Here is a 27,117-nt window from a genome sequence, read left to right on the forward strand (position 1 = left end):
GGTGGGTGGGGCTAGGTGGGGTGGATGGACAGGGCCTGGTGGGCAGGGCCTGATGGGCGGGGCTGGCAGGGCTAGGTGGGGTGGATGGACAGGGCCTGGTGGACAGCGTGTATTTGAGCAACTTGTCTTCTATCATGACAGGCCAAGAGGCAGAGAGGAAGGAGCCTGCTGAGATACTCTGCTGGCTTTCTTCTTTCACCTTCCTAGTAACCTGGGCTCAGATTGTGGGCGGTGCTGCCCACCTTGTGGGTGGGTTATCCCCAGCAATTAATCCTCTTTGGAAATTCCCCTACAGGCATACCTACCAATCTCCTAGACAAGTCTAAGTCCAATCAAGTTGTCAGTAAAGGTTCCCAGTCATGTTCCTGGAGCATGAAACAAGAGAAGTGAATCTGAGTGTGAAGTGTCCAATAAATATTGACCATCTGCATAAAGTGCATGTACACGGGGGCACACATACAAAGTCACGAAGCTAAGTGTGAAAGGCATAATTAAAGAGAGACTTAAGGTCTGAAATTCTGCCTACACAGGACAGACCCTCTGAATTCATCTCTACAACTTTACTCCAGGCATTAAACAAACACTCTGATAAGCAACTGGCTCACATAGATCCACACCCACATTAGTTGTAAAATACCCTTTTTGAATTAATAATCACTTATTACCAAGATTTTCATCCAAGTAATGGGGTCCCCTTGGAGTATTCATATAGCTACTAAATGTGAGATATTGCTAAAAATCATCACCCAAGTATTTAGATCTGATTTAGAAATTGGATTATTAAGTTTACAGTGCGACTTTAAACAGGAATGGCCCATATACAGGCTTATATATTTGAATACTTAGTTGCTAGGGAATGTCGCAACTGGACAGGAATTAGGAGGCGTGGCCTTGTTGAAAGAGGTGTGTCACTAGGTATGGGTTTGGGGTTCCAGAAGCTCAAGCCAGACCCAGGGCCCTTTCTCTTCCTGCTGCCAGTGAGTCCAGATGCAGAGATCTCCGTTACTCTCCAGCACCACCATGTCTGCCTGCAAGCCACCATGCTGCCTGTCATGATGACGAAAGAGTCTAATTAAATGCTTTCCTTTGTAACAGTTGCCACAGGGGATGGCTCTGGTTGGGCCATCCCCCGTGAGCCAGGGACTACGTGCATGTCAGGGGCTCTTCATAACTGGCCTCATTCCTCACTGAAGGCAGTACTCTGGAGAATAGTACACAAAGAATATAACATGAAGCTTGGGAAGATGGCTCAGTGGTTAGAGCGTTTATGCTGCAGGCAGAATGAGTGGACCGTGGGATTTTCCCAGAACCCACATCAATGATGGGTGGGTGTGGCAGTTCACCTGGAATTCCAACCATAAAAGGCAGAGAGACAAGGGATCCCCAGAGCAAAGCTGGCTAATCAGACCAGCTGTGTTAGCAAGCTCTGGGATTGATTGGTTGAGAGACCCTTCTCAAAGACTAAGGTGGAAGAGTGACTGATAAAGTCTTCATTTCACATCAGCCTTAGGCCTTGACACATGGATGCACACATGCATACCACTGTACAACACCCCCCCATGCCCACACCCACACCCACCACACATGTACAAAAAAGTAGTACGCTCCTCGAAGGTAAAGTGGGAAGGAAGATACTGCATTTTAAAAACTGAATAGTTGCTATTATAGTTACAACTGCCAGGGTCCAGATAGCTTGTCAACTGAGACTTTCTGCTTTTCTATCCCATAACCAGTGTTGCCCTTAGAACAAAAACTCAATAGTTCTAAGTGTGGTTCCAGGCAAGCGGCAGTTGTACCCAGAAACGCATTAGAAATGCAGCCTCTTTGGTTGGTGGTTTAGTCCCTGGGAGCTCTGAGGGTACTAGTTAGTTCATATTGTTGTTCGTCCTAAGGGGCTGCAAACCCTTCAGCTCCTTGGGTCCTTTTTAAGCCACCAACCAAAGAGTATACATGGTAGGACTCATGGCTCCAGCTGCATATGTAGCAGAGGATGGATTCTATGCCAGTGTAGAGGAATGCCAGAGCCAGGAAGCGGGAGAGGGTGGGTTGGTGAGCAGGGGGTGGGGGGAAGCAACAGGGTTTTTTTGTTTTTGTTTTGGGAGGGGAAACCAGGAAAGGAGATATCATTTAAAATGTAAATAGAGAAAATATCTAATAAAAATAAAATAAATAAAAAATAAATTAAAAAAAGAATTTAAAAAAAAAAAGAAATGCAGCCTCAGGTCTAGTCAGGACCTAGGAGCAGGGGCACTGCACCTGTATTCTAGAAAGCTGAGCTGATTCTGCTGTGTGGTCTGAGAACTACTGAATTCAACACACATAATCTCTTGATGTCCCTTAAGATGTTTCTCCTACTTGTCCCTGTAAATGGATGATTCAGTTGATTATTTTTTCTGCGCCAGTGTCCCTCCTACATTATAGGAAACTATAGCTCAGTTCCGTGAGCTGTTGAATGTCAGAACATTAAGTATCTGAACTCTGAAGAGTGTCAGCCACTCCACCGATAAGCTCTCACAAAGGGCTCTTCATGACACCACCGTGGCATTTCATTTGCTCCTCATAAACATACAACTATTGTCAAAATAACATCACTTGATTAAAGTTATCCAATCTGATAAAACACAGGATTAGTATATAAGTCTCCCAACTGTGTTTTTTGTTGAACCAGGTTATTTCTGCACTATCATGAACATTGTTCTACAATTTAAATTTAAAACTTATATTCCAGTACTGTTAATTTGGTTCACTACTTGCCAAAATTAAATATATAGATTTTTTTTTTCTTTTGTGCCATTTATCTATGGCACATGTGTACATGCCTGTGCATATATATGCATCAAATAACAGCTTGTGAGGTCAGATTTCCTTCCATCATATGATTTCCAGCCCTAGAAGTCATTTACTTCCTGTCATGTGTGTATGTGTATGAGTACATATATGTACACATGTATCGCTGCTGCCCACAGAGGCCAGGAGAGGGAGGCACGAACCCCGGAACTGGGGTTATATGGTTATTAGCCATATTGTGGGCGCTGGGGAACTGGGGTTATATGGTTATTAGCCATATTGTGGATGCTGGGGAATTGGGGTTATATGGTTATTAGCCATATTGTGGGTGCTGGGAACCAAATCTGTATCCTCTAAAACAGCAGCAAATGCTACCCACTGAACCATATGTCTAGTCCCGGGAAATTTTTAATGTGAATTGAACGTAGGGCCTCATGCATGCTGAGAAAAATTATTATTTTTTTAATTTCTTTGTTCTTATTTGATGTGCATTGGTGTTCTGCCTGCACGTATCTGTGTGCTGATGTTAGATCCTCTTGAGCTAGACAGTTATGAAATACCATGTGGGTGCTGGGAACTGAACCCAGGTCTTCCAGAAGAGCAGCCAGTGCACTAAATCCCTGAGCCTCTCCAGCCTGGGAAAAAGTATTAATGGTAGCTTGTAATAAAGATTAAAGCATAAAATACATTTACTTGTTAGATGAGCTTGAATATTTATACCGTTAGAAACATATGAAATAAAATTAGGGCAGTGATGCACACCTGTAATCCCAGCACATGGAGGTGGAGGCCCAAGGATCACGAGTTCAAAGCCAGTCTCAGCTACATAGTGAGTTGAAGGGCAGCTGGGCTACATGAAATGCTAGCTAATCAAAAGAAGGAAAAGAAATAAGAGAGCACTTCTTTTCTTTGTAAGTTTTATTTGATCACTCTTATCCACCACACATCAGGAAGCTATCAACAGTGCATCGCATGGCGAGTCAGTTTACAACAAAACTCAACAAGGCAATTGTGTTTACAGAGAAGTTTTCAGCAGAAGTACGAAATGCAGCTCGCTGAAACAGTGCTCACACTTCATAGGGAGGTGGAAATAAAGTCCTCTGCTATTCAACAAGAAAATAGACATCTCAAAGACTGATAATGAAATCAGAAATTTAGGGATTTGAAAAAAGAATATCTTGGTACTAAAACATCTATCTACATTTATAGTCCCACTTAGTTCAAACAAACAAACAAACAACATAAAAAAAAACAATAATAATCAATCACACACAAGCAGTAAAACACACACAAACCAGAACCATAGCATCAGGAAATCAGGAAATGCAAAGAGCAACACACTACTAAAACCCCAGGTAGAGACGTTACAGACAACACTCACTGTGCACTGAAATGTTCCTGTCCTTCACGGTGAACGTGAACCAACAGGAGTCCATGCCCCTTACAACGGGCTTTGGTTTAGGTGATCTTTCACATGTTGCTTAAACCAGACCTTCTATGCCCAAAACGGGAATTCCATGTCTCCAAAGAAAAATAGTAGTAGATTTTGATATTCACAACCAACCACTCCAGTGCTGACATTGTCTAGAGACCAGAAACTATTAAAATGTAATGATCATAAACTTCTAAGAGTGACAGAAAGATCAAAAAGATGGAGCCCTTTTTAGGATGGGGAAAAAAGCCTTCTACCCTTCTACCTATCTGATCAGTTCTAGATCTAGATCTGACACTACTTCAGGAATGTTAAAGTATTTTAAGATTTTTCAAATAGTTAAGAATGAAGAGTAAATCGTGCTGGGAAAGGTAACAGCGTTATGCTCTGCTGGTTCACAGCAGTGCAGACTCAAGTTTTCTCGGATAGATACTGCTCACCCTCTTTTTCACAAGGTGCTGTAACTGCATTAGTACACGTGGATGCCGCCACCACATGTGCAATAGGAGGACAGAGGTGGCTCACCCCTGTTTCTCTCCGAGTCTTGATTCTCAAGAACAGTAGTGAACATCAAATACACAAGGGCTGGAAATCAAATACTTGTGAAAATATCAGGAGAAACTGAAGACAGATATTCAATCTGGTCTCATAAACCCTCAAAACAACCTTTTGGAGAAATGAGGATGAGGAATGTGTAGGAAAGGCAATGTTTTTAAACTACAGGTAAAAAGTCTAGATTCTTAGACCATGACCTCTATGTGGAAGATTACTGACACCAGTAAGGAGCCATTTTCCCTCTTCTCTGCTCACATCAATCTTTGTCTTCCTTGTTCTTATCTCTGACAGCCTTCTGATGACCCACCTAAAAGAGTAACACGGCTGAAAGAATTCAAGTCACTGAAGAGTGTCTGAGTCAACAATTGTACATTGTTTCTGCATGCTGTCTTGATAGCATGAACAGTAAGAGGAGCTGACAGAGAGAAGGGAAGTGATTCGCCCAAGGATCTTCCAGAATGGCTAGAAACCCACTCACTCATCATCAGTAGCTGAAAGTGGCAGTAGCTGCTTACACAAGGTTCTCAGTAAGAAACAAACAAACAAACAACAATTCCAGTCTTCTCCCAAGAATGTAACTTGCTTTGCTTTAACAGAGAAATAGAACAGAATCTGCTGTCTTTTGTACAAGAGAGATGAATGACCTCATAAGGCAAGTAAAAGCGTGTCTGCCTTTCCACTAAAACACAAGGAACTCAGTTCACAAAACACACACAGGCCGACAGTGGTGGCGCACGCCTTTAATCCCAGCACTTGGGAGGAAGAGGCAGTTCCAGGACAGCCAGGGCTACACAGAGAAACCCTGTCTCAATAAACCAGGAAAACAAACCTCACACAGCCTTCAAAAGAGCCACCAAGTCTTCTTTGCACTATGACTGCTACCCAGTCTACTACTCCGGCAATCCTTTAGTGAGGTTCCCATGAACTCCAACATTAGAATGGTGCCAGCAAATACAACTACCATGGTTATGGCCCTCTGAAAGGCACAAATACAGCAAATTTAAAACAATCATTCTCATAAGCAGCACAAGAATCAGAGAGAGTGCTGAGTTATAAAAAATGAATAGTTTTTATCAGGACAACAAAATCTGTTAACTTTTGTGTTAGTCTTACATTCTGAAAAATCACCTAAATGACCATCTACAAAACAGCTTCCTAACAGAGTCAGGCAAGATGGTGCACATCTGTGACAACAGCACTTGGGAGGCCGAGACAGGAAGATCCTGAGCTGGGGGCCTGTCTAGGCTACAATGCAAAACCCTGTCTCCAAAACCCTTCTATCCTAAATGTTCCCTGGCTTGTACATACTCCTGCTGACAGCTCACTTCTCCTATAAAGACATAGTAAAAATACTCTAAATTGTTTACCTTCTTAAATACCTAGTACCTGACAACTCCTTGTCATAATAGGAAGCATTAATCATTGGTGAACACCATCTGGGGGAGGGGGCAAGGATAAAAATCATGATCCATCCTATGGTATAAGTTAGAGAAAGGATCAAAATTCATTTTTTTTTTTTTTTTAAAAAAAGGGGGGTACTCTAAAAACTAAAATATCCAAGTTTCTCGATGATTAAGAATCTAAAATCTAGTTCCAGGACAGACAAGGCTATACAGAGGACCCCTGTCTCGAACACCCAACCCCCCAAAAATCTAAAATCTAAGCATATCAGATGAGCTCCACATGACGGATTCAACAGGAGCAGTGTGTACTTGAGGAGACAGGTGATGCCAAGTGAAAAGAGAGCCAAACCTTAGGCGAGGAAAGCTGACTTGCTGAGCACCTAAAGAAGTTGGGATTCTGCTGAGCTACAGGTGACCAAGGACTTACAAGAAACCAAGTGACCACAACTTACAAGAAATAGAGAGCTGGATCAGTAAGCGTTGAGGAAGGAACCTGGTAAAGGAAACTAGATCCCAGAGTTAGATGTAACAGGTAACTGGCCTTTCCACCAACATGCAATTCTGAAATAAGTCAAACTAGAATCATTTTATACATTTTTTTTTTTAAAGTAAGCCAAGAAAATTCTGGACTCACATGAATCAATCCAAGTTACTCCAAGAAAAAGGCGACAGTGCAGTTAGCCCCTGCAGCTTTCAGCCAGGTGAGGTTTAATATTTGCCAGGAAAGGCAAGGCACTTGCCCAAAACTTTAGCTAGCTACACATCCAACAATGGAAGTCATGATCCGTACCCTAACCTGAATAAACAGCCCAGCCCGTACCCTGGGGTGAGAGTCTAGGTAAAGTGCATGGTTACCAGTGTGTCCCCACCCACTGCGCTGCTACTTTCCACCAGGAAGGCATGATGATGTTCATTTTCAGCGACTGTTGAAAATAAAATTGCCTAATAAACTGGAGGGAGAATTACCAAGAATGATGCCAAGTTGTCAGTCACCTGCCTCTGTTCAATACATTGAAAAGAGCCATGAAACAGCATGATCCTAAGCCTGCGTCTAAGTTATCCTGTAACTGATGCCTTACCTGAGGGAAAGTTTAGAGTACTAAGACAGAAGGAAGCCTTATGCCCTAATACTCCGCACTTGTCTCTGGGTGGCAGCACAGCTGTTGGCAGGTTAACACATCTCAGCACTCTTCAGCAGCTACATAACGATGAGAAGACCACACTTCTCTAAATTAAAACAGAGGCAGATGAATAACACTATGCCATTTGATTCTAAAAGCAGCCATAAATTTAGCTCAAGGGATAGCAGAAAGGAAGAGTTCCCAAAGAGAGACACTGTGCCAATGGTCACAAAGGAAGAAGAGTATCCAGTCCTAATAAATGCAGACTTATGGTGAAATGAAGGCAATACCTTACTGGGGTGTCCAACTCTATTATTCTCTTCCAACTACAGAATTATAGTTTTAATAATGGCTACAAGTCACCTCCTCCAAATACTTTTAAAGAACCCAAAATTTCCATGTGGGCAATTGCTTTTTGGGCCTTATCAGGGACAAAATGTGCCACCGTATAACAGTACCATGGAAGAATAAAGAAGAACCAAGAAGGCAAGGGGGAGGAGGAGGCACAAATCTTAATATAGGGAGAAACTACCTGAGAGAAAATCTGCCCCAAAGACAGGGACTAAGTAACATGAACTCTCACCTCCTTACATTACCCTTTAATAAGAGAATTCTAGGTCTTTATAATTTCAAAGAATTAAAATTCCTGTGCATATACTTATTGTGAAAACTGTATCTTTTGTAGTCTTTATTTGGTCCCAGTTTGAGGAAGATATTAAAGTGAAAGTCCTGATAGTATCAGAGGAGGAGTCTGCAGCTGTCCTCTTTGGTAAAATGGGCTAAGAGCTATCACACAATGGTTTAAATCATAGTAGGTTATCTTTTGTTTTCAAGTCTGTGGCTTCAGTATAAACTATTTAATTCAATGAATTCAATGTAATTACTTAGCCTCACTCATTTACTTCCTCAGCTCCCTTAAAATCTAGCTAGCATTGTCTGTAACAAATCTACCATGTCAAACCCTACACATATGCATAACTACATCTGCAATGATGAGGTTCACAGAATGCTGTGAGTACAGCCATGTTAGCAGCACACTGCACCGTAAGCTTGGAGCCTACCTGCAGCTTATTTGCAAGCATCTCTTTTTTACGAGATATGGGAACATGTGCTAACCATACTTGCCCTTCAAAAGAGTTCACTTGTATCTTGTGTTCATCAGTAGAAATGTAGAAACCTGCTACTAATGACCACAGAAGCAGCTCTTCATGTAAATATTTATGTTTTAGGAAAGCTTAGTTGGGACTTCACAGACCTGATTCTATGTTCTTCAAGTTTGACTTGAAAACCAACCACCCAATGAACCCCTGAAAAAGCCTTCTTCCTAAGACACACATCAGGGACCACGACATAAGAGCAGAGGTAAATCAACATTAAATCCCCTTATACCAAATTTAACCTCAAAAGAGAGAGCTCTGAATAATTTGACTATACTAACAAATGTTGGACAGTTCATGTCTGAACAGGTGTAAAATAATTCATCCTCTAAAATGCAAGTTTTAATGGCCTTTTCAGGAACTTGAACAGCATGGACAAGAGACTATAGAAGCAGGCTGCCCGCAGGGAAAGCAGCACTCTTTCCTAAGGAAAAATAAATAAATAACACTTTCTTTCAGGTAAGGAAATAGGAAGAACTCCATAACAAGTATACAGTTTGTGGGTTATCTTGTATAATCAGTGCTTTACAAAAGTTTCCTAAGCTTACACCTTTCAAGGCAGTGTACTACAGAGCTGGAAGACTCCACACTCACACTCCTGATGCCACAGTCGGTCTGTGGCCACCAACTCATGACAACAGGCATCCTCTATCAAGGACACACTAGATTGCTATTGTTCTTACAGAAACTGAGTTTTCTTCCTTTCTACTTCACCCTTATAATACACCGACCTTTCTTTTCCCTCACAGTCAAAAGCCGATGGATGACTCAGGACACCGCCCTCCGGCTGCAGACAGAGGCAATGGGGAAAGAAGAGGAAGGTGACAGGGCAGCAGGGCAGGTGGAGGAGGAGGGTCTGTGATCAGTTGCCTTCTCTGCACTTTTCTCTTTTTCCGTCACTGTACATCTAACTTTTTTCTGATCCACTTCAATTTCCCATTATAGCAGAAAGGATCACATCTGGGAAAACTTTACAATTATCACAAGAGGTTCAGGACAAAAGAGATGAGGCAATCTTGGGTCTAAAGTAGAGCAGAGAATGGGGTAACTTACACTCTGAAGAGCTACGTGGAACCCTGGTCTAGACTACACTCTGTTCTGCACTTGACAGTAATGAACTCTCTTGTCATTTACATTCTATCTGTCAGACCAACTTTCAAGAACCCAATAGCCCAAGTCTCTCAAGTGTGAAACTGGTAGGAAGAAATGGTTATAGACTGTGTTAGCTCACAAGACTCACACTGTAAAGTACACTGACTCAGATTTCTCTAGTCTTTCACACCTGCACACCCACTCAAGCATACACACTAGACATAAAAATTGTGCAAGATCAAGCATCAGCTTTCTATTTTAAAAGCCTTAATAGTAATTTTAAAAACATTGATAGGCTCACTGCAGTTTCTTCGGAGGAATATTAAGTCCTACAGTACTCCTTTAGAAAAATTCACAACTCATTGTTAAGAACACGGTAGGTAACTGCTGCTTGACAACGACTTAACATTATTAAAACATCCAGTGCCAGCTAGAATAACAAGGAGATACACCTGACAACACAAACAAATATTCTGTGATGTCACCAACCCTAACAAATCTGTTAATAATATTCACTATGACAAATGACTCATCTTTGCTTTATCATCACATGAAATGATATCTTTTAGGTTACATAGTAAAGAGCAGCACCTGCCCTACTGCACAAATAAAGGGTGCCCACATGGGTGCTCTAACCCCCTCAATATATAGCTGAGAGGTCGTGTCCTACTCAGTGCCATGTTTGCAATGCAGTCACTGTTTGGGCAATGGCTGCACATTAGTAGGATTAAATAAATGTACAAGGTACCCTTTAAAATGGGTAAAGGGGTGCTCCTGCATTCAGCTGTGGAATATAATAATCCAGGAAATGGAAGAGGAGAAACAGGAACTAGTCCTTAGGTTACTGATTAAAGCAAGGTTTGATAAAGATATCCCCTCTTGTAGGCACTCAGCGGGTAGAATGTAGCCACAACAAACTTCCCGTCAAACATCCTCCCAGTCAGCAGCTTCTGAGCAGCTTTGGAATCGCCAGCGTTTGCATACTCAACAAAGACCTGAAGGAGGTTAGAGAAGACAATGTCATTTCACCGCAGCAACGTTAGAGTTAGATCAGTGCTTACCACTTTAATGTATACCCAGTCACAGGCCACAGAACATTATCAATAAAAGATCATGTAAGACACTGGTCCCCTAACATTATAAGAGTTGAACATTCATACTGCCTGGTGTTTCCACTGTGCTTCGGTGTACTACAGTTGCCCGCAGTATTCAGGACAGTAATATCCCAGGTTTGTAGCCCAGCAACAGCACACAGCCTAGGAGTTTTGTAGGCTTTATCATGTAAGTGTAAGTGTGTTGTATATCAGTTTATACACCCACAGAACCACAGACATACATTTCTCATACATTTCCTGTTATTAAATGCATGACTGAGTATCATCTGGGGATTTTGTTAAAACATAGATTTTGCTATTAGTCCAAAGTACAGCTTTAGTATCTAAATTCTTTTTAAAATTCACTGAGAGGGAGATGGAGAAGGAGAGGGAGAGGAAGAGAGAGAAAGAGAGGAAAAGAGAAAGAAGGATTGAGATTGTGTGAATATGTGTGAGTCAGAGGACAACCCTCAGACATCAGCTCTCTCCTGCCACCTTGTGGGACCCTGCAATTGAACTGAGGCCATCAGGCCTGCTCACAAGTGCCTCTACCCACACAGGCCTCTACCCTGAGCCATCCTACCTGCCTGTGTCTGCTTCATCACATTTCTCAACCAAGTCTGAAGGCAATGGCTGATGATCCACTGCGCACACTTTAGAGTGGTAGGTTTAAAAACACTTCCTTAAAACAGCTCCAGTCACCAAATTCTTAAGAGCTGTCAAAGATAAGTTAGGTGAAAAAGCATCTGTGTTTATATGACACTCACATAGGAATGCATACGGATGAGGAGCCCAGAGAGCAACTGTAACACCATCCCATAGAAAGCTACACCTATAAAAGGACATGAAAGGGATGTATCCGAGCAAGGCCACTGAAAACAGCTGTACAAGCTGTAGACCAAAGCTGTAATAAAGATGTTCAAGAGTGGTGATTTCCCTTCTCAGAGGATCTAAAGTCTTCCCTGAGGTAGAGGCTGGGATATAGTACCACTAAGTCCTCTCTCTTGTCCTAAAGCAAAGAAGCAGGGAAGGAGATGAATCTGATGACTGTCCCCGGTTATCACACATATCAGAAAATTAAGGACACTAAGAACTGCCTCTCTGCTTACCGTGTCCCTTACTCATTATGTCAAGAATTCACCTGAGCTCAGATGTTCAGAGACTTTCAAAGGGAATGTGAAAATGAATCCTAAAAAAATCAACACGTAGATCCTAACCTTTCAGTTTCTTGTTTCAGACAGGGCCCCACGTCACTCAAGCTGACCTAGACTTATGTAACTGAGAATCTCTTGAGCTCCTCATTCTTCTGCCTCTGCCTCTCAAATGCTGGAGTGACAGGCATGTGCCACCATGCCTAATTCTTACATACATTTTCTTTTGTATGTTTTCCTCATACTAATCTTCCTACAAACTCAGGCACATTCCCAGTTCTCACCTCTCCTTTCACAAGAACCCATCTCTCATTTTAAAAACAGCCAAATTTTCTCCATGATATAAAAGAAAAATTTCTAATAGAGTTCCATGTGCATGTATATACACATAGGTGCATGTGCCTGCATGTCTACGTGTATACACAAAGGTGCATGTGCCTGTGTGTCTGTCTCTGTCTATGTGTATATACATAGATGCATGTGCCTGTGTGTCTATGTGTACACACAAAGGTGCATGTGCCTGTGTGTCTATGTGTACACACAAAGGTGCATGTGCCTGTGTGTCTATGTGTACACACAATGGTACATGTGCCTGTGTGTACACACATAGGTGCATGTGCAGTTCAGGCTAGAGGTTGGGACTGGAGTCTTCCTCAATCACTTTTCCACCTTATTTTTAAGGACAGGATTTTTCAATGACTCCCAGCTTTCAATGAGCTCACCAACTAGCTAGACTGGATGGCCAACAAACCCCAGTCTCCTGACTCCAGTTCCTCGGTACTGGACTGCAGGTGCATGACAATACACTTGGCTTTTCACATTGATACTGGTGATTTAAATGGGTCTTCATGCTTGTACAGCAAGAACTTTCCCGTCTGTGCCATATCTCCAGCCCTTTCATTAATATACCAAACCCTATGTGACCTATGCCTTGGTCATTCCATCTTATACAAGTATTCTGTTAAGCATGATGGAGAACATAAAACTTAAGGAATTTAGATCTCTGATGGAATTTTCTGAGTATGTATGTGTATATATTATATAATATATATATATACATACACATACACACACATATATATACACACACACAAATTTTTCTCCTTCCATATAACTATTTCTAAGCTATGCACTATTCTTAAAGACAACATGAAGATTATCCAATGATAAAACATGCCTTAATTTTAATATATAAAAGAGGCTAGAGAGACATCTCACTGGTTAAAGTGCTTGCCCTGTAACCATGAGGCCTGGAGAGTCGATCCTAAGAACCCATGTGAAATGACAGGTAGGCATAGCAACTTTTCTGAATTTCAGTCTCTGAAGGCAGAAAGACAGGTGATCCCCAGAAAAAGCCAGCCCAATAGACTAGCCATATTGGCAAGGTCTCAGTTTAACTGCAACCCTGTCTCAATAAGTAAAGAGGAAGAGTGATTATGAATGATTCTCAACATTGGCCTCAGGCCTCCACATGTGTACACAAACACACACACAAAAATGAAAATTATATATAGTGACACTTGTCATCTGTTCTGAAACCTCATCTCTAAAATGTGTCACTAAAGGAAATAAAAGCATTTCCAAATGGCCAACATTGTAGTCTTCTCAAGTTGTTTGAATGGAGTTGTATGGGGAAAATGCTATCGATAAACCTCTATATACAACTTCTGTTAGAGGATATGTATGTCCTATAAGGTAGCTGCAATTTTTATTAGTCAACTGTGTCTTCCAATATGGAAGTTTAACACATTAATGATCATTTTTATCTTTTTTCTCTCTCTCTTTTTTTTTCTTTTGGTTTTTCAAGACAGGGTTTCTCTGTATAGCCCAGGCTGTCCTGGAACTCATGCTGGCTATGGATAGCTTTCAGCAACACACCTTTTTACTCAATACAAAAAGGTTAAAATATGATGTCATGAGAATAACAAGTCTATTTCTGATTTTTATATTATCAATTATTCCCAAATAAACACAAAAAGTCCAATATAGAGACATGTCATTTGTAAGCCCACAGCATGTCTCTCCTCCACTGCTACACAGACCCTTCTGCTCTACATTATATCAATGCACACTGAACAAGAAAATTATTTTATTTTACAACTCATCATAAAAGGTAATTGTCCATTATATCATATAACTCTCTTTGCTCTTATAACTCATATTATAAGATACAAGGCTCTTTCTGTTTCTTTTTATTTAACTATTTCTTTTATTTTTGGTGATATTGGAAATTAAACCCTGGGTCAGACAACTGATCCCCAGTCTCAAGTGTCCACCTTCTAGAACTTGTTCAGACATGCTTATGTGCCTACCTGCCTCCCTACTGGAGTCTGTGAGAGGGCTCAGAGGGTAAAGGACCCTGCTACCAACCCTGACTTTATTCCCAGAACCCATATGGTAGAAAGAGGGAAAAGATACACACATACACACACACACATATACAAATTAAACATTTTAGTAAAGACTGGCTTTACACAAACATACATACACATACACACCATAGTGTACAGACACGCACACAAACAATAAAAATGTGATGAAAATTTTAATACAAAATAGCTTTTCCAATACTAATAAAGACTTTTTCATATCAACTCCAAACTGAACACTTCTCTCCTGAAAATGCTGCCATTTTTCTGGTCTGGGTCTGTTTCACTTGACCACTCGTTTTGTGCTGAATCAGATGGCACTGATGCTGACTTCAAATGTTCTTTCAGTGCCCTAACTGGATGCATCTTGATGAGCACTCTCCCCAGTGCTGGATACATCTAACCTGCTCTCCTTCCTCACTCTGTGCTAGATAAATTACCTTTCCATAGTCTGCCTGGAATACTAAGGGACTTGAGAATTGGCAGGATTTGCTGTTTGTTTTATCTGATTTCTCCTTATTACCTTCATATTCTGACTGGGATGTAACATTCCCAGAACGCCCTTTCCTACACCCATCCTAAGGGCTGTCCACCTTGTTCACGCACTTCCAAAGCAACACCACCACCTACTTCCTCAATCTAGCTTTCTCTTTTGCACTTATCTCCACTTTTTTTACATTTTCTTTGATCACTTTTCTGTGCCAAGTGCTTAGAACATAATAAAATACTGGCTAGCAGACAAAACATCAAGGATATATTTAGCATGTTCCTAACAATGAATAAGGTAAATCTTAATGCTAGTACATTAGCAATATTAGACTATAATAAATGCTCTTGTGGTTTTTTGGTTGCCAATACTTTTTGTAACACTGAACACAATCAGCAGATATGGTGGCACATGCCTGTACATAACCGAAGGTGACTGCAGTCCTCCAGTGGGAGTCCTGCATTTCCAATGGGAGACAGTTGGGGTAAGAAGGACCGTGGTGCAGAGGTTCTGGCTGCCTCTACAGTTTATAGCCCCAGGGCAGCTCCCTCAATGGAGTGACATAGCTCAAATGTTAACAGTAAGGAGAAGAGAAACCTGAAATGCAGTAAAATGATACTGTTTCTCCAAAAGTAAGAATAATATAAAGTATTTTCTTGTCCTCTTTGCCATGTAACTGATTAGAGAGAAAATTTCTAATTTCTTCACCCAGATCAGTCTTCACCCAGATAACTTACAGAAGAGTCAGCACTGTCACAGGATAGTCACACTGAGACACAACTCAGGCACAAGTCTCCATCAGAGTGCTTTTCATCTTTAAAAGATCACTAATCATTTCTACCACATCAGAACCGAACACAACTGGTTTTCTAAGTTTACTTAATTAGAAAGTGAACCAAATAGTTCTTGAATTGAATCTAACTGAATTAACACATAATTCAGTTGGTATCACTGGCTCAAAAATAGATTAGTCTTTTTTTATAATAAAATTTAAAAACTCATATAAATTGTGGAACTTTTAGAAAAGTATAAATGTAAGAAAGTAATGATCACCTATACTGCAAAAGTCTTGTCTACCCAGAGAGCCCACTTAATACAGGCTTTACTTTAATAACCTCCAAATCACTCTGCAATTATAAACAAATTTGCTTACTTGTCCTCTGCCAGGATTTTCCTTTGGAACAAGCAGAGAAACCACTGGTCCATATTTCTGACACTCCTCTTTTACATCTTCTACAACATCTGGTTATAAAATCACACAGCAGGTAATTATTACTTGAGAATTCAGTGACATATAGTTAAGTAGTAAAGTTACTTTCCTTACCTTAGGAAATAAAACATAAGAATATAAATTCAATGCATTAACAATTTTATTTAAGTCTACATTTAACATTTTAAATACATTACAGTTAAATAATTCAAAACTTAAAACAACTTTCCAACTTTATTCTCTTTCTCCTCTTGAAGGCAACCAGCACTGTTGAAGTCCTTTCTGTAGCTTGCCAGTGTCATCAGTGTATACAAGCAAGTGCATTTTATGTAAACATACTACAGTGTCATCAGTGTATACAAGCAAGTGCATTTTATGTAAACTTACTACAGTGTCATCAGTGTATACAAGCAAGTGCATTTTATATATTTCAAGTAAAGTTAAATTTACTATTTCTTAAGTGTCTCTTTCTGGTTTTGTATATTTAAAAAATATATATTTATTTCTTTTATGCTTATGAGTGTTTCACCTAGGATACTTTGGAACTGGAGTTACAAGACCATTATGAGCTGCCATGTGGATGTGTGGATGACTGCTGATCCATTTCTCTGGACAATTTCCCATAGTATTAAATGAAATCTACTCATTTGTTTATGGCTGTATACTTTTGCACAGTTTACAATATTCAAGAAATTACCCAGTGTCTCCTATCAGATGACTTCCTATTTCAAAACTTTTGGATATTATACACAATACTGTTTACATTTCATTTATTGAGTATTTCTCACAGCTGATGTACACTTAAAAATTTGTTTTCCTATTCCCCATAGTATAAGTCCCCACTGTTTAAGTGCCAGGTAATAAAGACATAGCAATCTGGTTTGAACTGATGTAGTTTGATTTCTTCCACCATAAATGTTTATTGGGTAACCACTACGCATTCTTTCAAGAATGCTACTATATATATATATATATATTCCAGTGTTACTAGCTCATGAGCAAGATCCAATTCTTAATCAGAGAAATCAAGCACGTTAGATATGTGCACACTGGTCACTGTTACAACTTTAACTAACTGTCTTCCAACAGAAAAAGATACAATCATTCCAATCTACTGTTCTCTGAACATGTCATACTTTCTACTTTATGGTACTTCTTGCTACCCAATTAACTTTTAGATAACTAATTACTGAGTTCAGATGTAACCTCTGTTATGAAAACCCAACCTCATTCAGGCTAGGCTGAGCACCCTTTCTCTGTCATCATGAGTTATGTCTCTCTTGTATTAAAAACAAGAAATAATCCCACACAAAACAGTGAATATGTCCTGAATGAAAAAGCTGTTAAAAGCAAAAAGGAGAGGTAAAGAGCAGAAATGGCAGCACGTTGAAGGGACAGAAAAGACAGATCAGATCAGGGGAAATCTCTGTGGATTTGTCACACCAGTCCAAATGACTGATGAGTCAAAAAGGCTATTTTACACATCAAAGAGTTCACTGGTGTGGTGCTTTGAATGTCTGGCTCAGGGAGTGGCATGATTTGGTAGTGTGGCCTTGTTGGAGGTGTGTCACTCTGGGCATGGTCTTTAAGACCTTCATGTTAGCTGCCTGGAAGCCAGTTGTCTCCTGCTTGCCCTCAGAACAAGATGTAGAACTCTCAGCTCCTCCTACACCATGCCCATGCCTGCCTGGGCTCTGCCATGCTCCCAGCTTGATTATAATGGACTGAACTTCTGAACCAGTAAACCAGCCCCAACTAAATGTTGTCCTTTTTAAGAGTTGCTTTGGTCATGGCATCTCTTCACAGCAGTAAAACCCAAACTAAAACAAATGGTCTTTTAAAATTTTTTATATTTAGAAAAAAATAGAAGAATCCTAGGAATAAAGTGTATATAACACAAACAGTTACAGTCTGTTTGTAAGAGAGAAACATTACAGTATAATTTGGGAAGCACTAACCTTCATATTCATCTTCATTTTCAAGATAATCATCATCCAGCACATTGAGGAGTCTGAGCACTGGAGTCGGAAGCATCACCAGATCTTCAATATGAGGGGCTGTGAAAGAAAGTTCACAACAATGGGCTTCAGTGTAATTGCCATAAACTGATAAACTGATCAAATAAGGAGCCTGAGATACACAGATCACTGCAGATGACCATGGGGACAAATAATGACAGATACAACTTACCAAAAGGAATGCTAAAGAATGGACTGCACAGTGCCATCTCAGCAGGGATCCTTCTGCTTGGGTCATCATGAAGCATGCTAAAACACAACAGCATCGTTATGATTACTGCCAGACCTTCTGAGAGTGAAACTAGGCTCAGTGTTCATGTCAGTACTACCTCTACTAGCATGGATTGCCGAGCCATCCCACAAAGGCCACCTGAGGAACAATGAAATAAAACACAGCATCATGCCATGATCTGATGTCTCCTAGCTATAAAGGAGACATCAGAAGTAATGCACATACTGCAGCAGTGTTTATGGTAGCACACTTCTGCTGTTGTTTTTTCAAAACAAGGTTTCTGTGTATAGCCCTGGATAGCCTGGAACTCAGAGATCCACCAGCCTCTGCCTCCTGAGTGCCGGAAATAAAGGTATGTATCACCACCTTTAAATTGTGTGGTAGCACAATTTAAAGACAGTAAAAAACAAAAAATGAAAACCACAAGATAGTGGGATAAATGAATCTTGCCAAATTCCCCTAATCTTAAAGCAATTTTACAAAAATGCTACAGGTAACACCAGAAACCAACTATTGATAATAGTAATGCTCATTCAGTATGGGCATTCATAAGAAAGTAGAGAATAAACAAGTGTGCAGCTAATAAATGAGAGAAAATAAGGTAGAAAGCAAACAAACAAAACAAAAGCCAAACAGATAATCATTGGGAAGTAAATCAAGCCAATTTTAAACAGCAGACAAAACTACAGGAGACTACTGCATACACCAGGTAAATAAAAGCAAGCCTCTGATAAATCTTAAGAGTTAGAGTAACCCAGAAACTAAGACTTCCTAAAATATCACCTATCCATGGAAAATCTCAATATGAAAAAAATCAAATTTAAATGATCCAAATGGAGGAAGACAAAAGACAGACAGAAGGAGAGAGACGGAGACGGATGGGGGGAACTGGGGTATAACAAAACAAAGAGAAAACAAGGAAGAGCTGGACTGCAGGAGGGGAAACAAAATACCTTTCCTCCTCATTTGTTGCTGAGACAATGCCTTATATGGCGTTCACTGTATCCTCAACTATAGCTCTTCAGAATCAGCCTCCAAAGCAGTAGGCATAAAGACATGTGTCATCATGGCTCTCTTTAACATCACATAAAAAGAGCAAAAGATGACCCCATGTAAGCTCAATTACGTTGTTCTGTTTGAAACAAGGTCTCTCTTTGTAGACCAGGCTGGCCTTGAATTCACAGAGATCCTCCTACCACTGCACTAGAGGGTTAAGATTAAAGGTGTGAGCCACTTCACCCGGCTAAAATTCCTGTCTCTGAAGGAATTACAGCTACATAACTAGGCAAATCAGTAATAGTAATAAAAATAAATTAAAGAAAAACCCTTTAGCTGGTAAAGGTCTGCATAGCAAGTTACACTCTATCTAACATACCTTTTGATAAGGTCTCTGAGGTGATAGGCTGGAATTGCGGCATTCACCACTGCTTTACTGGCAAATATATGATCAATAATAGCAGAACTGTTTGCCTACAAGGAGAAAAGTTTTCCGTAGGTTACTCGACTCAGCTTGCATTTACTAAGCAGTAGCCAAATGTAACATGAGTAGCCATGAGTAACATGCAACACCTCTTTCAAGAACTTATAATCTTAATTGGAGGAGACTGCATATCATGAGTTTCTAGAGGCACCAATACAGCCTGGCACTACGAACATCTCCTAAATTAATGGGTAAAACTCAAGTCACACTGAGATGCGGTTCTGGGAATGAATGCAATGGTGGGTTGCAGCAACTGATGATAAGTCTTTTTGGTTTTCAGTAAAATAAGCTAGCACTGAGAGGAGGACATAAGAGAATGCTGCCTTTGTGACGTTATTCAAAACTCCACTGACAGGGACAACTGCTCTATCCTTACGTGCAGTAGTGATCAATCTTCACTGCCAGTTCCCAATCACTGAGGATACTGGTAAGGTGCACCTCTTTGGTTTGCCTGCTAAGACATTTCCAGACAATATTTGCAAAAGGAAGAAGGCCTACACACCATGTAGAAGGCACCCTATCATGGGCCTGGGGACAGAATAAAGAGAAAAGGGTGACAGCCAACCAAGCACTAGAATGGCCTCTCTCTGCTTCCTGGCCATGCCCTCCCTGCCAGCACAGACCAATGCCTTTAAAACCGTGATCCAAAATAAATATTTCCACCAGATACAAAAACATAACTAACACTATGCAACAAGGTACTATGCTAACTCAGAATGCAGAACTGTGCAAAGAACTAAAAAGATCAGATAGCCACCATCACTAGAATCTACCATGGGCCACAAACTATTTTTAAAAATTGTGTAACATTTCTTCTTAGCCTTAGTAATCTTATAGATATTACAGCACGAGTCTTCTTATTCTGCAGGCAGCAAAATGTCTGACAAACCCAAATAACTTAGGAGGAGGTGAAAGCGAGGCACAGCTGGGCTTCAGAGTCTATGCTCAGGCCCACCTGGCAATCTGCATACGGTGATAAGACAGATTTTGACACTTTACCTAAAGGCATGTACTTGAGATGCCATTAGTATACGTCACGCCTCCAAATTTCACACAAACCTGAGTGTGACCTACTTCTGACGTGTCCTGGGCCAAGCAGATACTGTCCACAGAGTCTAATACACTCAAAGCTAATTTAATAATTGATCCATATTCAGATTAACACTAAAGAAAAAAATATTTAGCTTGTGAGCTATTTGAAAAATCTCACTAATAGAAAAAAGTGACACTAATTTTATGCCCAAAGCAGCACTTTTGGGGCCAAAACTAAACATAAGGCAATCACACCAAAGAGGAGATATATTCCTTCCAAGGATTGCTTAAACTGTAAATCGGGGACTGGAATTTACACAAATCAAACTGTAATGCTCACCTATTTGTTAGATGCATATTATTAAAATATTTAATTTCAAATACTTATTGTTTAAAACCAGGTGCAGTGATAATGTCAAAGTACTATATATCAAACTTCAAGCATAAAGAATACTGAGACCATCACAATAATAAACCCTCATTATACATTTTAAAAACTAATTATGGTTAATTCCTAACATAGAGACATTTAAAGAATTTATTCCAACTCATATCGAGGTTTGGAACATAGGAGCCATACTCCCCCACAAACAACAAAAGCTCTATACCACAGCCATATGAGCTAACTCTGCACAATGTTTAACAGCCTATGAAATATTAATTAGTGCAAAGTACCATGGAACTTTGGAAAGCTTCTCCAGTTGGAATAGAACTGATCACCCAGCATGTGACCTGAAACAAGCTATAATATACAATTGTGCCTCTAGCTTTCATTTGTAAAACAAAAGCAGCCAATATCCACTCTACCCTCATAGGAACTGTTCAAAACTTTAACAAGATTATGCATTAAAGTACCTTTTTAACTGTAAGGTATTATTAAAAGTTTATTATTATTTAACTTACCACCTATAATTCCACTAGCAACACTTTCAAAGTTAATACAACTAATTTAGTCAACAAAGGTAATTTCTTTTGCCTGTCTGGGGAAATGCATGCAAATATTTCAGCACATGCTTACGACATCCTGAGACCTAGATTAACTGCTGGGAGGATGCAATGTCATCAATGCACTTAAAGCTGTAGGGATGAGTAGAGGTACTGAAGGTACTATAAATACATGCAGGAACATGAAGGAGATGATGCAATCAGACTCCAAAAAATTATCATTATAAAGCAAACATTCCTAAACTGATTGAAAGCCTCAAAGCAAAACTGTCAGGCAGTTTACCTTCCATTCCTGAGATCTGACTGTATGTTTCAGTTTCATTCCTGAGAACATTTCCAGTAAAATTATTCCAAGGCTCCACAGATCAACAGCTGAGGTACACTCTGTATCACTCTGCAGGCCGGCCTGGGCCAAGCAATTTTGCAGTTCTGCTTCAGGAGCTCGATACCCGTCTGTCTGAATATACTTCACGTCCTACAGAGGAAAAAGAAACATTACAGCTGGTAAGAAGTGTCTCCCTTGCCATCCATCTCCTCCATGAACTCTTCAATGGTATGGAAGGTCACTGACAAAATGCTTTGAATGTGAGTCCTTATCTACCATAACTCTTCACTTCCTTAACTGGACAGTTAGCACAGGAAAGCTGGACATCTTCCATACAGTTGCTCAAAAAGAAGGTAACTATTATTCACTGATGAGAAAGATACTCTGCAAAAACCTAATAGATCATAGAGAAAGGAGAACTTAGCGGGACGGTCACATCCACCATCAGCCATGGATAAGAAGAGTTCCATCACCAAAGAAACAGGAATAGCAACCCAGCAACCCACCAAATGCTGACAGAGTCTGAAGAGTTTTATGTGGGCTAAGTATGCTTGAGCCTCACTAACTCTTACCTGACCTAAATTTATGTCCTTCTTTCACAAACATCACTGAAATTCTTCTAATTTGCTATATTAGGAACACTTTGGTTTCAGGGAAGTATACCTTCAGCCCCTAAATTACCATTGTTATTAAAAATATTTGGCTTGGACCATTAGATTTTAAAAGTACAATGGAGAATAAAATGTATTACTTACCTGATTGCCTTCTTTGAAGCTGAGTCCAAAGTCAATAAGCTTAAAGCACTCATTCTCTGCACTCCACAGGATGTTTCGTGGTTTGAGGTCTGCATGGACATAGCCCTCATGGTGAAGAAAAGCAAGGGCCTCCAGGACATCTCTGGCACAGTGCTGTATCATCCACATGGAGCAACCCTGGTGACTGGAATATAAGAGCAATTCCGAAACACTGACATCCAGGAGTTCAAGCAGCAGACAGCGTGATGGCACATTTGGCGAGAAATGTATGGTAAAGACTCCATATAAAGTCACTAGAAGAAGAGAAAAATTATAGTACTTAAAAAGATCAAATTCACAGTAATTTACTACCCAAGTAGTTAACTCTGCTACATGAATTTGAGATAAAGAGAACTTTATCTCCATGTGTACACACACACATGCACATGCAAGACTGATGTAAGAGCAAGTGTTACAGTAAAAAAAAACCTGAAATTCCCTCTAGTTCAGCGGTTCTCAACCTTCTGAATGCTGCAGGCCTTTAATACAGTTCTTCAGTGACCCCGACCATAAAGTAATTTTTGTTGTTACTTCATGTCTATAATGCGAGTTATGAACCATAATGTAAATATCTGATATGCTTTCAACCACTAAGAAAAAGTCACTCGACCCCATAAGGAGTCTTGACCCACAGGCTGAGAACCAATGTTTTAGGAAGACTTAGCATTGTCTCCTCCCTTGAGATAATCCGGAGCTGGACAGTGGTGGCACACGCCTTTAATCCCAGCACTTGGGAGGCAGGGGCAGGCAGATTTCTGAGTTCAAGGCCAGCCTGGTCTACAGAGTGAGTTCCAGGACAGCCAGGGCTACACAGAGAAACCCTGTCTCGAAAAACCAAAAAAAAAAAAAAAAAAAAAGGAGTTAATCCAGTTGGGGGGTCAATGACCTGACTAAGGGCCTAACATGCTAACAGGGATGAGAGTCATATTAGTATATGCTTTTCTCAAACACTTCTGTTAAGCTCCTCTTCGGGCCCTTTGGTTGCCTGACTACTGCCCACTCTCCCTCCACACATGGCTGCTCTCCATGTTGCTTACCACAAGCAGCATGGCTTTTTCTTTATTTTATTTTCTCTTCCTCAGACCAGTTACTAAGATGTATAGCTTGCCTGCCCTGGGGTTTTTCTTTTAAGAAGTCTAATGAAAAATTCCTCAAGCATTTTTTTCCAGCATCATTTGGCCACCGAGGCAGTACCCACCCAAATCACTGGCAATGCTGGGAACTGAACTCAGGTTCTATGCAGGAACAGCAAAGGCCCTTTAACCACTGAAACACACCTACCCCATAGATAAGAATGACAATGGTAAGCAAGAAACTTCCACTATTTTTCCAAAAAGTACTATCTTTGGACAGCTGATAAGATGATATATGGCACAATGGTTCAACCTGTGTTTCACCAAGAACTCAACACTCAGTGGTGAGTGAATATGCCCTAAAGGTCTCAAGATAAAATTATCTTAAAAACCTATAATATTAAGTAACCCTTAATAGCAAATTGAAGGGCGCGTGCACACACACATATATATTCACATCGATTACAAGTAATACTCTAATGTAATCATGCAGAGATTCAACAAGTACTGAGGCTTACAAAAAATGTTCCTGTCAAACACCAAAGTTATAGTGACATACCACTTAGTAAGGTTAAGGAAAAAAAGAAAAACAACACTAGCATTAGGACATTCTTCTACCAATGTAGTATTATAAAAAAAATAAACAAATAGTCTTTCTTCAAGCTATACAAGGGTTCTATTTGCCAAGATCTATGGTGCCTCTTTACTAACCTAAGTTATAACCGCTTACAAGCTCTCTGCTTGTAAATGGAATAACAGCGAAGAATGTGAACGGCCCAAATAAGCTGACATTCTAAATCTCTGAGTCACGAAAAGTCGTACTGAAGCAAATGCCGTGCTCCTAAATATCACACTTCCATAACTTCTAGGTAATACTGGGTTCCCTCTCCCAAACTCACACGAAATATGTTTTTTCTTTTTCAGTTGTTAGTAGTATGTCATTAAGATGTCAATGATGCCATTGGGTGCCACAGCCCTAGAATCTTTTCCATTTGGAAAAGATGCAAAATTTTCCACTCAAGACATGACCACCTGGCAAACTCACGCCTTTACTGCAGAAGGCATTTCTAACTATCGGATGAAAACCTAGGCAAACCGGACTTTACTAAGCATTTGCTATGTAATAATCAGTCCACCTTGTATCTCAGACAGCTGCAAAGTAGAGGTGGACTGAAAGGGGACTTGCATCGCGTGACAACTAGTGAGGCCCGATCCCCTCCTCAACCCAAAGGACCAAAGGCCGGAGGCCAGGCTAGGGACGCTTATGCTTGGACCGGGACAGGACAGGGGCAGAAGGGGGACAGCCACAATTACCGATGTTCCTGTGACCCTGCAACTGCTCCAGCGCCGCCCTCTCTTTGCGGAAACCATACTCCGCGGCCGAGGCCGCAGCCCCGGTGGTTCCCGGAGGCAGGAACTGCTTGAGGGCCCCGGGAGGCGAGCCCGGGGTGCCGCAGCAGCGCACCCGGTACACCGAGGCCGAGGAGCCGCTGCCCAGGCGGCTCTGTACCTGCCACAGCCGCCCGAAGGCCTCCAGGAAGCGCGGCGGCTCGGCGCCCCACGCGCAGCCGGACCCCGCCATGGTGCGGGCTGGGGCGAGGACACGCGAGCCGACACGACGCGCCAGGCAGGCTCGCGGCGCCTGCCGTCACATCCCCGCCCGGACCCGCCGCTCCGCAGGGAGGGGCCTGCAGCGCTCGAACCGACTCCCGGGACCTCAGGCCGCCATGACACCGGAAGCTAGAGTGCGCTTAGACCCAGCAGCCGGAAGTGGGGGAAAGCCAATCCTAAAGGCTGAAGGAGGCGGGCCTAAGAGGGGCGGGGCCTCCAGGGGACAAATTTTGTTTAGCAAAAAAAAAAAAAAGACTATACCAAACTTAATTATTAGAGATGGGAGTGTAGCACAGTAGTAAAGTGCTTGCCTTGCATGCGCAAGAGAGACCCTGGATCCAGCAACACATTATGGTGATTATTGATTCTTTGTTGTTTTTATTTATCTTATTTTTAAAGATTTATTATATTTGTATTTTTATGTTTCTGCATTTATGTCACATGTGTGGTAAAAGTCAGAAGAAGATGTCATATCCTTTGGATCTGAAGTTACAGGTGGTTGTAAGCTATCTAGTTTGAGTAAAGGGAACTGAAGTTCTGTACTAGGGAAGGTCACTATGAGCTATTAACTGCTAAATCTCTCTGCAGCTACTATATTACTACTACTACTACTACTACTACTACTATTATTATTATTATTATTACTATTACTACCTGCTATGACAAGGCCAAAGCTATGTGCTCTCATATCTACCTCATATTCATCATCACTACCATCCTTTCTAATATAATCCTGATTTTCTTTGGTGTAGTGATATATGCAGGAAAAGCAGCTGTCCTCTCTCAGAGCTGGTTGTGACCATGGCCACAGGTCTATTCAATGAGACCTTCCTGTATAACTGACAAGGATTTGATGGAAAGTTTTGCTTGACTCACAGGAGTGTTGTGTTTGGGGTTCTATCTTTATTTCCTATATGTTTGTTTTGCATTTCAACATTTCATAGTTTCGAGATGGGGAACAAAGCCAGAGAATCACACACCTGATTCTGATGAGTGTTAGACTGAGAATGGTACTCAGTTTTCTGATTGTATCCCACTAGCTAGTGCTTAGCTAACCATAAGACCACAGCTAGTCCCAGACAAGCTGGAAAATCAACATAAAATTCAATTACTAATGGTAGAAAAGGAAAACTGGTGTTTAGGGACAAAAGCAAGTGTACCTCACTCATGACCCAGCAGAAATGCAGAGGCCTTCTGGGTTCTTGACAGCTTGGTAGAAATCCATTGTGCTTCCTGAAACCGTCCTCCAGAAGTCTTGCTGTGGGAGAGGATGCAGGGTACCTATTTGATTAAAGCATCTTAATGTTTTAACAATATGACAGAGGTCTTTTTTTTTCATGGTCAGGGTACCTATTTGATTAAAGCATCTTAATGTTTTAACAATATGACAGAGTTTTTTTTATCTTTTTATTTTGTCATATTCTTTAAAATTTATAAAATATTGTAACAATGAAGATGAGTATTATAAAAGTTGTTTGATATAAAACAACTATCAGTTGAACAGTCTTATGTAGATGCTTGTCTACAGCAATACTTAAAATACATACATTTTTCTCAGTATAAATTTTAAATAACTCCAAACATATTAACTGTATATTTTAAAATAATACATCACTACTAGTATTTTTTAAGTGGACATAAATAGATAAAGTCTTTGTGTGTGTGTGTGTGTGTGTGTGTGTGTGTGTGTGTGTATTTTGTTTTTAGTAGAGCTTAAAATCTTGGCTCTTACTGTGGTACAAGCCCAAA

The 27,117-nt window shown here is 40.6% G+C and overlaps 1 protein-coding gene across 1 annotated transcript; it reads right to left on the bottom strand.

Moving 5' to 3' along the window:
- Window positions 1-3,687: 3,687 nt before the first annotated feature.
- Uhmk1 (U2AF homology motif kinase 1) lies at window positions 3,688-25,513 on the bottom strand. Its single transcript, XM_031388797.1, has 8 exons — window positions 25,072-25,513; window positions 22,646-22,938; window positions 21,849-22,040; window positions 19,484-19,578; window positions 18,049-18,125; window positions 17,817-17,915; window positions 15,802-15,890; window positions 3,688-10,542 (listed from the first exon to the last, which is right to left on the bottom strand). Exons 1-8 carry the CDS (start codon window positions 25,337-25,339, stop codon window positions 10,396-10,398), a joined length of 1,260 nt encoding a protein of 419 aa, XP_031244657.1. The 5' UTR covers window positions 25,340-25,513; the 3' UTR covers window positions 3,688-10,395.
- Between the last annotated feature and the right edge of the window lie 1,604 nt (window positions 25,514-27,117).

Source organism: Mastomys coucha, unplaced genomic scaffold (assembly GCF_008632895.1).
Source record: "Mastomys coucha isolate ucsf_1 unplaced genomic scaffold, UCSF_Mcou_1 pScaffold1, whole genome shotgun sequence".
Classification (NCBI taxonomy): Eukaryota; Metazoa; Chordata; class Mammalia; order Rodentia; family Muridae; genus Mastomys; species Mastomys coucha.

Bases quoted from the DNA above. Each gene is read 5' to 3' on its own strand.
- Uhmk1 (XM_031388797.1), bottom strand. From the start codon at position 25,339: ATGGCGGGGTCCGGCTGCGCGTGGGGCGCCGAGCCGCCGCGCTTCCTG. The intron at 15,891-17,816 runs GTTAGTGCTTCC...TTTTATAACCAG, and splicing joins AAATGAAGATGAATATGAAG to ATGTTGTAGAAGATGTAAAA. The intron at 10,543-15,801 runs GTAAGCAAATTT...AACCTCCTTCAG, and splicing joins AAAATCCTGGCAGAGGACAA to GTCTTTGTTGAGTATGCAAA.